Source organism: Pithys albifrons, chromosome 3, assembly GCF_047495875.1.
Source record: "Pithys albifrons albifrons isolate INPA30051 chromosome 3, PitAlb_v1, whole genome shotgun sequence".
Taxonomy (NCBI): Eukaryota; Metazoa; Chordata; class Aves; order Passeriformes; family Thamnophilidae; genus Pithys; species Pithys albifrons.
This window is the reverse complement of record NC_092460.1, coordinates 74,939,320-74,952,220: the sequence shown is the minus strand read 5'-3', so window position 1 is coordinate 74,952,220 and position 12,901 is coordinate 74,939,320. Positions and strand designations below refer to the sequence as shown.

Here is a 12,901-nt window from a genome sequence, read left to right as displayed (position 1 = left end):
TCATCACATATTCTGAGGAAAGTATCTCTGTATCCTGTGAGCATAACGCCTCTTCCTCGAGTATTCTTTCATTTTTGTTCTCAGAAAGAGAACAAAAATGCTTATTGAAATTAAACTTGCCTACTGAAACTAAACTTCTATTACTTCTTTAAGAGAGGAGAATGAATTTTTTATCTTGGTCTATTTTCATATAAAACCACTTGTGCAAAAAATTAGATACCTCTCTATTTCCCACTTTTTAATTTAGCTTGTTAACCTAGATATGAAAGTTGTCTATGCAAGTACAGAATTGGATTCTTTGATTTGTTGGCATACTTCTAAAATATCAGAAAATAATCAAAATATTGAAACTATAAAGAAACAACATAATTAACTTTTATTAAAAAGGGATAGTCAGGTAAAACTTTTACATTACAAAATCACAGTAATAAAGTATGTCTAATATTGATACTGTAAGTTTTGAAATAATTGTGATAAATTAATGCTACTTTGTATTTAAAACCATTTTGTTAGTTTTAGAAAGGACTCCTGAGAACTGGAAAAACACAGTGATAACCTTACTTGCTATTCTGAGAGACAATATTTCACATAAGTACAATTTCCCCTCAATTTTCCAATTCTACACTTTGATTTCTGATTTTCCAAACCACAGATACACCCATATGTTGACTGACTAACCTACATTTCCAAGTCTGGAGGCTCATGAGTGGATGGGGTTGATGCCACAGGAGTACCTGTTAGGCACCTTCCAAATGCCTCCATCTCTTTTCTGTCACTCTGGTACTCCTCCTCTTCTGACAAGCCTCCCTCAGTGCTCTCCTAGTATCATGCCACATGCAGAAGACTGGCTCATGAATTTCCTCTTCATTCTCTGCTTCCCCAAGTTCTACATAATGTAAAAATGTAAGAACATTAACCACCATGTAGGCTCCCCATTAACTGAAGGGTTCCTAGTGATAATCACTGTAATCTCTTTTCACATTATCTTAATCCGTCTTATGTGGACTCACACATAAAACTAGAAAAAAAATCAGAAATATTAACACAGCACCAAGTCTTATTTCTAATTTCTGAACTAGTTTGGTGAATAAAATACAATAATCCATACCAGAAAATGACTTTTGAATATTTTCCAAGTCAAAGTAAAATTAATATATACTGGGGTTTTTTTCATAAACATATAAGTTATTTCAGTTTCAAAACAAAAATTAGAATACAACTAAATGTACCACTGGACTTTCCTTTGTTAATGCTGATGTCAGTAGCAAAGATTTGAATTCTCCTTCCATCATTGTCCTGTATTTTGAGTACAAATCCCCAAAACCAACAAAACAAAGAAACAAACCAAAACAAAATTTAAATACTCTGACAATAGAATACATAATAACATATAAACATAGTGATGGAAGATCCAAACTACACTAAAGTTTTTAAGCACTTTCTGAAAAATAGCACTGAAAAGGTTGAACCCTCAACCATTATGTAGGCACTTCAGGGTGATGGGTGAGATGCAGTATTTGCCTACCTAGCTCAGAGTCAGGTGAAAAAGGGATGTCTTTGCACTCAATAACAATGCAAAACTCTTCTTTGGACATTAGTTTTGCCCTGACAATTGCACCTTCAAAAGAACTTTTATCAGGAAAGCAGAAACCCACCATGCTTTGTGCTTAGCCATAACATCCTCTTGGCAGGACCATCATGGTTCCAATATGGACCTGTTGTACACCCCACTGCATAAAATTGTATGTGTCACTGACTTCTTATCTGTGTGACATCTAATCCCTACCCATGTCAGGTTTGTGACCTATTGAACTGTAGCCACAATTACCTCCTTAATGTTTTTCAACAATGAGCTACAAAAGTCAAACGAGCATCTTCTTGGCAGATCTCCCTGTCATGATCTCCTGAGGAATGGTTTTCTCTATCCTATTTCCAACGATGGCTGACAGAGAGAACTGAGGAACTTTGGCTTTTGAGGAAAGGCTGAAGCTGGGCACCAAGAGCTGCGAGGGGTTTCCCTTGCAAGGGGTAGTTCTGCTGGCTGCAGGTGCTGCTCCTGCTCCGGCAGTGAATCTCCACCCAAAAAATGCCAGAAACTGCACTCAGTTGAGAAGCCCAGCAGCTCCATGAAGACGTAAACAACCTGTACAAAACTGTGCTCTTCCCGTGCCGGCGCCCACGTCACGGACACCAACCTGCCCAGGTCTGGGGGAGGGTATTGTAAATTCAGGTGGTTTTCCGTAAGGTCTTTCGCGGGTGGAGCACGGGGTTTGCCCCCTGGGCCCGAGAGACTCAGCCGGGCCTGGTACGAGGTCTCTGGGAAGGACGTGAGCTGGGGCAACACACGGAGGGAGGCAGGGGGGAAGCTGCACTGCTCCTGGGCCCTCAGAGTGTTTTCACCCTCATTTCTCCCACCGGTTTCCGGAACACCGCAAAGTGACGCGTTCCAATGTGAGGCGCGGGAAGTTCCGTGGGCAATAACCCAGCCCGCAGCTGCGGGTGCCGCCAGTCCCGTGGCCTCCGGGCCGAGGGACCGCGCGGGGCCGGGGGGTGCGGGCCCGGCTCTGCCCGGCGATGGATCGGCGAGAGTGGCAATCCCGGCGTGGCCGCCCGTGCTGGCGGCACTGCCCGTGCCAGAGGGGCTCCACGGCCCAGCGGGACTCCATGTCAGTCCCCGCAGGACTCCGTGTCCCGGCAGGCCGAGCGGCGGGGGCGGCGCGCTTGCGCGCGCGGCGCGGCCCGGCCCCGCTCACGCCCCCCGGCCGGGCTGAGCGCGGCGGTGCCGCCATGGAGGCCCCTCCGCAGCCGCAGCCCCAGCCCCGGCCCCGGCCCCGCGGAGCCGCCGCCGCCGCCGCCCCGCCGCCCCCCGAGCAGGAGCGAAAGCTGGAGCAGGAAAAGCTGTCGGGGGTGGTGAAGAGCGTCCATCGGCGGCTGCGCAAGAAGTACCGGGAAGGTAACGCGGAGGAGGGGGCGGCCCCGGGCGGGGGCCGCGCTGCCCTCGCCGGCGCGGAGCGGTGTCCCCCCCTGGGGGGGCCGCGGGCCGGCTCGGAGCCCCGGGCGCTGCCGGGGGTCTGTCAGGGTGGGGGGCCGGGAGCAGCTCCGCGCTCGCTTCCTGGTCCTCCCGGGGCCGCCGCTGCCATGGGCTGCCCCCAGCCCCGCCGAGGGCACCCGGTCAGGGCAGCCCGGGCTGTGCCGCTTTCCCGGAGCTGTTGGCAGCGGGGGCTCCTTCCTGGCTGGGGAGGGAGCTTCCCAGGCGTGTAGCAGTGTTTTCCGAACTGAGGATCTGCAAGAGCGAAGACAGTAGGTCATGAATGCCAAGCGAGATTGAATGGTGATTTGGAAAGGCACAGGTCTTTGTGAATTGTTTGTTCCTCCTGTCTTTCAGTTGTAGAGCACTCGTTCAGGCTGGAGCACTAAGCGAAAGGTATTGCAAAATAAATCACTCGGAGTCCTCCAAAAGTCTACTTTGTCATCAGTATTAATGCCCTTATGCAAGGTTCTTATGGGGGGCACTGGAATGCTTTAAAACCTCCCTGAAATGCTAGCAGAGGTTGCAGAAAATTCATCAATTCGTTCTTGCAATGAGTCTGCAGCCCTTTGGTGAAGAACACACGAAATGGGAGCTCTTCCTCTTGTACGCACTAGTTCTTGCCTCTGCTCTGTGTCTAGATGTGACACTTGCTTAAAGAAACAAGATCATATTGTTTTTGGCCTTCCAAAGCCTACCCTGGAGCCAGTTCATGGGATTTGGCCACAAATACTTACCTATCTAGACAGTAGTTGAAAGTTGATGTTTGTTTTGGCCTTGATGAGCCAAAGCTGAAGGGAGGATCTCCCTTCTTCATTCAGATGTTGGAAGAATGAACCTAATAGATTTAAACATTGAAATTCTGGCAGAGGAGTCCAACTTTTAGCAGTACGTTTCTTCATTACTTCAGAGTGCCTGCAGATTAAGACAGACAAGCACTGGCACTGTTAACTTTTTTTTTAAGTAAGCAATCTCCGTAAGAGCTGAATTTTTTTAGGTGAGAGCCTAAATTACATGGAAGTCTTTGTAAGCCTATTTCTCAGCAAAAGAGCAAGTTTGTGCACAAGGATTGTGTGTAACTGGTTAAGCGAAAGACACAATAGCACTCACATTTACTTCATATGTCCTGTAAATCATGCGTTAGTGAAAGCTTTACAATAATTTTTCTAGTCTATAAATTAGCAACATGATAAGTCATTTCACCGAGAAAGTTCAAACCGAACAGTTGATCACATCTGTGCAACACGGAGAGCTCCACCCATTACTTACTCATCCAATAGTAGGTGGTCCTTACAAGTTACCAATGATTAGTGGTCAGTAGTACTTCATATGTAAGGTTCTTTTAACTCAAGATTTTAATTTTTGGAGTATTTTCTCCCTATATTGCTCTGTACTTCTAAAAGCAGATTTAAGAATCTCCTTCTTACATGCCCTCAATACTAGGACGTGCTTGCTCTCTGAAGGAACTGTTCTTGGATTTCTTTTTCTCTAATACTCAGTGACACTGAGTGGCAAGTAAGTTACCCTGAAAAAATTAAAGATGACAGTTTGCTAAAACGAAATAAAAATATCGACAAATATTCTGTAATTTCTCAGTAAAATTTGAATTATGTATTAGGTGTGAAAAAGCAAAGAGAAAAAACCACATCCTTGCTTATGTGCTTACACAAGGAGAGTGTCTGGACTCCACAGTGTGGTGCACTCACCTCCATATGAAGCAGAAATGATATTCTCTATTATTTCAGAATCTTATATTGTCTTTTTTTTTCTAACTCTGCCTCTTCTCAGGTTTACTAGAGTTCTGTGAAGTGCTGGTTTCCATTTTGTCTGAATAAGCAAACAGTACTAGAATTGCTGTTGTGTGGATTTCAGTGCTTTGTAGAAACTAAAATAGAATCATGTATTAAATTTGTTGGTAGATGAAAAAGCATGTTCAGTATCCTTGTGAAAGCTGCGTTATTATCTACAGGGTAGATATGTCTAAGAAAGCCCTTGGTATTGTTATATGATCTTCAGTTGCTGTCTTCTGGTAGAAATGTTGAAATAGATGTGTCCTTGAGACACTGTGATGTGTGTTGATGGAAGTTATACAGACTTGATTTTAATAGGCTGATTTCTTTCAGAAGTCATTTGCCTTGCTGATATTAGCAAGGCTTGTGTTCTAATGGGTGATTGTAAAAGGCAAGCCAGTGTATTATCTGAGTTGCTTACAACTGGCACCATTGCTATAATTTTATTTCATTTTTGCAATGTTTCTCTTCTTTTTTGAAGATGAGCCAGTGGAAAAGTGACAATATGGCCCAAAACTGCAAGCAACATGTTTTTGAAGAAGTTGCATACTTGTCAAAGTGCAAGAGCAGTATTTCTGAAGTAGGGATGCATCACAGCAAATTTTTTTGCAGTTACTAATGAATTACTAGAGTAAAGTTTAGTTAGCATCATGTCATCTAAAGGGTTTGATTTCTTTTTCTGGTTAAAAGCTAAGTCTTGATATTGATCAAAGCTAAACCTTGGCTTATTTTTTAATTTCTGCATTTGTTGAATTGCTTCTACTTTTAAGTATGGTGTGTGGATTTTATGTTTACTTCTGTTCTGGTGTCATAATCCCAGAGCATGCCAGTATATTTAGGATGCATTTACCATCTTTGAAATGGTGCAGCTGAAATGCTTTTAATTTTGCACTGAAGTGCATGTTTTTGTTTTTTTCAACAATTTTAGTTTTTTTACTGTGTGACTAGTACTTACTTTTTCCTATTTTTGGGGTATTATTAGTATGGCTTAATGTGGGAATATTGAATTCTTTTCCTCCTTTTTAAACTCTTTTTTTGATCCTTGTGTGTTTCCTTCCCTTCCCCTTGCACCCACTCCGTTGTTGATTAGAAATTAAAGAAGGGAAGCATGTAATCATAAATACCATGTCAAATTTGGTTTTTTGCAATTGTAGGCTACTTTTTTTTCTGACTATGGGTCCTACAATATTATATGTCATGTATTTTAAAATTATTTAATGAAGTTTAATAAATGAGTGTGTATTTTTAGCGAAGGGGGGAAGAGTATTTTAAAAATTAAGGTGATTGGTCCTTGTACGTAGTGAATGACTGTGTCATCTACATTAGTTAATCATTAAGAAGTTGTTTCAAGCTACTTTAATGTAGTGATATAGACAGACAGTACCTGTCTAGTGGTTCCTAAAAATACACATCGTTCCTCGGGTTAGCCTTTAAACTTTCTCATCATGAAGAAAACTTTGCTTGAGAATAAAACACACTGAGGTGTAACATGTTCAGTTGGGAGTGTATCTCTTTATCATGACTCATGTTTTTTTAAGTTTTACTCCTGCTTCCTGTTCAAAATAGGTTACTTTCAGCTTAACTACTTTCACAGCAGAGTAAAATCCAAAAGCTGAAACTGCTCTTGAGCGTTCAGTTATTTCACTTACAAGAAACTTTCAGTTTCTGGATGCTTCACACAAGCACTTAGAAAGTACAGAAATTGGGGGTGGTTATGATGTTGGAATATCTGTTATTGCATGGGGATGGGGAAAAAAGAGTATTTGGTTTAGTCTCTTACACTTGTTTCTGTTGCCTGGTACCACAGGTGACCTCAAATTTTAAGAGTCCATGGGCTGGAGCGTGTTGTATCGGTTGCATAAACGCATGAGGGTTTCATACATTGCATGTGGGCTGATGTCTGTCGAGCCTGACAGATTTGTAAAAGCAGATTTAGTGGTGCATAAGGAACTACAAGAGATATACTGAACATCTGCTATGTGATGCATGTTTGTTTCCAATTGCTTGTAGTAGCCAAGTAGGTTTAATTTTTACTGGGATAAAATTCTCTTCCCCTGATACAAAGGCATCCTGTTTTTCTCTCAGTTCTTTATTACCTCTGTAGTCACGCAGAGCTGTATTTATCCAGCAAACATTTTCTCTGCAGCATGGCCCTCAGTTATAGGTGGTTTTGTATGTAGTCTGAAAGATGATTGATTTACAGGACTTCTTCCTCAAAATCCCGTATTGAGTACAAAGTATCTGCAAAGGTATTTTATGAAACGTTTCCTGTGTGTTCTCCACACTACTACTCGTGAGTAGGTGAGTGGTTTAGACATTTAGACAGAAGGGTTGTTCTGGAGCCAGTTACTCTGTCTTCTCTTCATCTTGTGTTTTTCATGAAAAGCCTTGAGAGAGTTTAAGCTCTTCCCAAAGTGAAAGATTTTGAAATGGTGCCATTTTTCACAGGACAGGAAAATTTTGTCATTGAACTTTACAAGATAAATTAATGGTTGTTACTCCTTGTTGTTACATTTAACTGGTTTACAGTAGAAATAAACCTACGTTTTCAAGATCTCTATTTCTGTTTCCCCATTTGCATTAATTTCTTGGAAGAGGAAGACATTTGTTAATACTCACTGTTCCATTTTCAAGCAACAGAAGCTAAATTTTATTTCATAAAAATGAAAATTGATGCTATTTTATGACCTGAGCTTTAAGGTATGATTGCCCTTAAAGCTTGTGTGCCACAGTTTTGCAGTGAAGCTTTCATTAGAAATACCATAATACTTTACCTTTTGCAGGACTTAATTATTGCTATCACTTAGTTAGCCTGTAAATTTGAAAAGGCACTGACTACAACACAGGCTTACAGTCATTTTAAAAACAGGTGTATGTCACCTTCTATCCTGCTCCTTTATTACCCTGGCAGTGAAGATGGTGTTCCTATTGCAGCGCAGTACAATGAAATCTGCACCTGTGCATCAGCTGCTTCTAATTTTTGCTCCTGCATTTTCACAGATTACCAAAATTAGTAGTTTCTGTTAACGTGTTCCCTCTTTGTTGGTGGTGCTGAGGTGCAGCAAAGAGTCCATCCCACAAAGTCAGGTTTGGGGAAGAGGAGAGTGAGGTTTCCAGCAGAGTAGATCCAACACCTGGGGGCAGTAATTGCTTAAACTATCACGAACAGGCTCCCCGGTGTTTGTGTGACAACCATCAGAGACTTGTAGCAGATCAGAGACACAGATCAGGCTTCAGGGTGATCTGAACTGACCCTCAGTAGATGCTGAAATATCGGATGACTTGTGCCCTCTGAATCTGTTTAGGGTAAAGAGAGGGATCGGAGGTTTACCAGATGGGTCAAGTGTAAAAATCCACACTTGGTCAAATGAATCCTTTCTATGTACGTTGAAGGGAGGAATACTGATAAATGAGATAAAGAAGTAAGATTCTTGCACTTCTTTTAAAATATTTTAGGTAAATCCTAAGAAATGTGAAGCAAACAGTAGTCAGGCAAGAGAAGGAAAATACTAGCTCTGATTGCTTGAACTTGGTCCAAGTTGAAGTTCATGTTCTGTATATAGACATACAAAACTGGAAAACAGCAAAGCCAAAAATATCTAATGTCTTTCACAAGAAATGCTGGATATGCTTTTAGTAAGACAGATGTTCAGTAAGTTTATCTTACATACACTGAAAATTATGAATGTCGTATTTGCTGATACTTCTCATGTACTTAGTTTTTCTTATCATTGCCACAGCATCCATACATTACTGCACAGCTTAATTTCAACTGACAGGGGTAATGAGGAAATTTTGTTACGTATTCATAGGAAGTTGATTTCAGCTTTAGCCTAGTGGACAGTGTGGGATTGATTTCCTCATTTACTGTTTAGCATATTGTGGAAGGTAGTTCACTGTTTCCAGCAAGTGAGAGGTTGTCTAAAGAGACTGAAAATGAGATGGATGTTTTTCATTCTGCAGTGCATTGCCATCAAGAACAAAAAAGAAAACTCAGATATGCTAGGCATTGCTATGGCCAGCAGCCTGGCATCTGAAGTTATTCACCGTTGTCATGGACACTTGTTAGTTGTGGGGATAGGTTTGCTTTTTACAATTAGCAATATTTATTAATTTTTATTAATTTATTATTAACATTAGTAACTGTTATACCAATATTAACATATCCATTTTCCTTCATGTTTCATTCTTAGCCAATGTATTGAGTTTATTTTCTGTTCCACTGGAGCCATCAAAGCTCTGGTAGAGGAGAAAATAGGAAGGCAATGTGCTGTAAATGGAAGTATTGAAAAGGGACTGGATTGAATCTGGTTTGTACATTATTTATATTTGCAAAGACTTCAGACCCTTAAACCCTTGTTTGGTCTCTCTTTTTTTTTTTCCTTTTTCACCCCAGTTACAACTATGTTGAATTCAGGAAATTTTAGTTTTCCAAAGCAAATAGTGGCAATTGTAATTCCACTTTTTCCTCAAGTGCTAAAATAATGTTTCTTTTGGAAGAAGTTGTTGCTTAAGATCTAAACCTGCACTGCATGTACCCAAAGACTTCAATGCACAGTGTCAGTTAAATTTTGGGCTGCAAAGTTTGTTTGGTGATGGATGAAATTTTGTGCTTAGTTTCGAGATTTTTCAGAGATGGCAGCACTGAAGAGCACCAATGGAATTAAAGAAAATAGTAATTACAAATCTCTTCTTGTGGGTGCAGATAGTACTTTTATAACTCTCTATGACAACTATTTTATTGCTTGATAAAACAATTATTCAGATCACTTGTTTGGGATTTTATCCTGTTCCAAAATGAAAAATACTACCCTTAGCAAAACTGAGCTCTATTTCTTTTACATTACAGAGGATTGTGTTTTGTTAAAAATGCCAATTTATATGATTTGTTCTGTCAGAAGTTGGAGAATAATTGACTAATTAATTTTTCTGTTTATTCAAAAGCCTGCCTTAAATGACAGTTCAATTTAACACTCTACAAATAAATGTCTGTTAAATTTTATTTTTTTTTGCTCAAAAATGGGGTGGGAGAAAGCTGGAGTTTTTTATTCTTAATAATAAACTTCCTGGAGAGAAGAGTTACCATGTGGGATTGTCCCACCAAGAATGGCAGCCCTGGTCTTCTCACACAGTTCTGGGGAGCTTTGGTGAGAACTTGTAAATGAATGTGGAATGAGGGGAGTTCTTACTAACTTTTTTGTGATTCTTCTTTATTAAAAATGTTCTCAGTTGTTGAAACTTACAGCTAACATTAGGTCTCTATTGCTGCCACCCACAATTAAAATTATCTCGTAGTTTAAAAATAACTTGGATGTGCCTGACCTGTTCTCTCTGACAGTATTCAGCAACTGCTGATTACCCTGTGGTTGAGTTCATCGTTATAACTTGGCTATTCTGCAGGCAGTATTAATGTGGGTGGAAATTATTTAGATGGATTCATCTGTTCTAGGTCAATAGTATTAGATTTTTGTTACTGTGTTAGAAAAGAGTGTGTTACAGAGAACAAGTTGGTCAGTCATTTGTTCACTGACAGAATTCTAGGAAATGATGGGCTTTGGCCTTTTTGCTTTGAAAGTAGTTAGTTAATCTTCAAAGTGAAGAGTAGGTTATTTATTTTCTATGTAATTGTGGATAAAGTAAACATTAAATAATTTTAAAGTAACATCATTATAGTAATTTGAGATGTATGTGAAACTCCTGTTATTAGCTAGTTTTGCCAGTCACACTTTTCAGCTGATCAGTGGCATAACCAGTTCCTTGACGGAGATCTGAGGTGTATGAAGATCTCTGAAGATTCGGTGCTTAGAGGTTTTAAAGTGCATAGAGGTGATCTCTAAGTGCACAATAAGACTGTTGAGCTGCCTTTATATTGTGATATAGTCAGGAGTATGTGAAATGAAAAATGTTATACACAAAATCAAATAGTAACTTCAGGATGTGATTGAAGATGCAAGACTTTTTTAAAATTATTATTCCATTAGATTAGCCTATCACAAATTGGTGTTTAATTTACAGTGTTACTGATTGCTTAACAGATTTTATTTATCTTATTTCCTTAGTAACTATTAGTTTTGTGGTGAAACCTTCCTGCATATTTTACTGTCTTTTTGGTTACATAAGCCAGAATTTATCGATTCATAAATAAATGTTTAACTAAAGTAGAGTTAGTGCAGTATTTGCACATGGATTATAGCGTATTGCTTAAAAAATTAATACACTGCAGATTATAATGCATTGATTGAAAAAAATTACTACATAACTTTTCTGTGTTCTGGATAACATGTTTGAAATTGGATGCTGCAAGTGCTATTGTAGTCACTCTCAAAATCTCAACAGGTAGGAAGGATTATTTGCATTTTCAACTCAGTATTGGAGCATGATTCTGAATTTAAAGTTCCTGTAAATCTGATGTGCTCATTTGTGTCTCTCAAAGCTCACTCTCTCTCGAAAAGAATGGGGGAAACCCCCCAAACAAAACAATCCACTGCCATGCTACTTGCTCAAGGGAAGCTACACTTCAGACCCTTCCTTGAAAGTCCTGCAAAATGGTGCCAGTCAGTGTTCTAAGATGACGCTTTGTGTGCAGTTGTTTTGGAGCTCATATTCGTGAAAGGGCAGAGAAATGGAAATCATATCAAAATCAGTGTTAACAGGAGGTCAACAGCAGATCCTAGACCAGAATAAGTGAGAAATGCTGCTGGAGTATCACTGTGTGCTTGCTTACCATTCTGTCTTTCAGTGATTTCATGGTCTAGGAGCTCCTGAGTTAGAAACTGATCTTCAAATATTTAGTTTGTCATGGATTTTCTTCCCGTGGTTTGCCCAGCTCCATGAAGTTTAAGCTTAGTTATACATTTATGAGGAAATAACTTCTTTTTATTTTTCACTTCAAAGCTGCTTTTTCTGAATGTCTCCTAGTCTTAAAACAACCTGAAGTTGCTCCATATTTTTATTTCCTCTTTCAGTTGAGGTCTTGTGGAGGTCTGTCCTCTCCTGCTTTCACCTGTCTTCTTCTTTTCTCTGTTTACATGTTCCCTATGCAAAAGCTGTGCTGTGTCTCCCACAGCTATTTTCTGTATCTCTGTATTGGAAAATGAAAACAAATCAGAAGTGCACACAGAATTGACTTCATATAGGATGTATGATGAAATTACTTTGGGATGAATTTTTCACTTTTGTGCTGCATCTCTCTTCTATATCATTCTATTCTATATCATTTGGTTTTATTTCCCTGTCAGCTCAGGGCCAAGAAGCTCTTACTGTCATGGGTGGGTCTGTTGTAACCCAAAGATCAGATACCAGTGTGCTCTCAGTCAACTCTGGGGCTGTTGCTGTATATCTAAATTTAAGATCCCTTAACTGTGGATGCTTTTGACCCTCATCTGACTTCCAGGGAGAGGTACAAATCTATACCTTGTTCAGAAGGGAGTAAGAAGAGTGCTATAAAAGCAGGATTCTATGTTAGGAAACATCACTACTATGCTGTAAGTAAGGACTGGCTAGTTGAGAACATCTGGTCTTTGCATATTTCTTTTTTCCCATCTATCTTAACATTTAAGGAAAACGGGTATTTGGAAATTGAGTAATTGCTTAAGAATAGACCAGATGAAGTAATGAACTGAAACAACAGTACTGAGCTTTGGATTCTGTGTTTGTGGTATTTTCCTTCAATAAGTCTTCATTCACATTTATTTTTGCATTTCTAATTAGCCATGTATTCTTCAAACAAACCTTTAGCAATTGCAAATCATTCAAGCATTCCACAGTTGTCTGGAGCATGCAATAAGATTCAGAGTATTGTGTCAGAGAAACTGACACTTTATCTAAGTTGCACCAGAATTAATTGGCTATTGAGAATCACTTTGAACTTGGTTAATGCTTTCTGCCTTGGTGCTGTGTAGGTTCTGCACTTTGATGACATGAGAAATACAAATTCCCAGGAGTTGTCCTTGTTTTGCCCCCTTTTGCTGGTAGGCCACTGTCTGTGATATTTTCTGCTTTCTTTTCTTGGTAGAGTTTGTTCTGTTCTGTACAAGTGTTTCGACATAAGTCTCTCCTTAAAGCCCTGGAAAAGTGGCCCATG

The 12,901-nt window shown here is 39.9% G+C and overlaps 1 protein-coding gene across 1 annotated transcript in view; it reads left to right on the top strand.

Moving 5' to 3' along the window:
* Positions 1 to 2,597: 2,597 nt before the first annotated feature.
* Positions 2,598 to 12,901, top strand: part of SAMTOR (S-adenosylmethionine sensor upstream of mTORC1) — a 36,971-nt gene continuing 26,667 nt past the window's right edge. Inside the window, exon 1 of the mRNA XM_071552426.1 lies at positions 2,598 to 2,953. Coding sequence (XP_071408527.1) covers positions 2,665 to 2,953 — 289 coding nt within the window. The 5' untranslated portion in view covers positions 2,598 to 2,664. The remainder of the gene's footprint in view (positions 2,954 to 12,901) is intronic.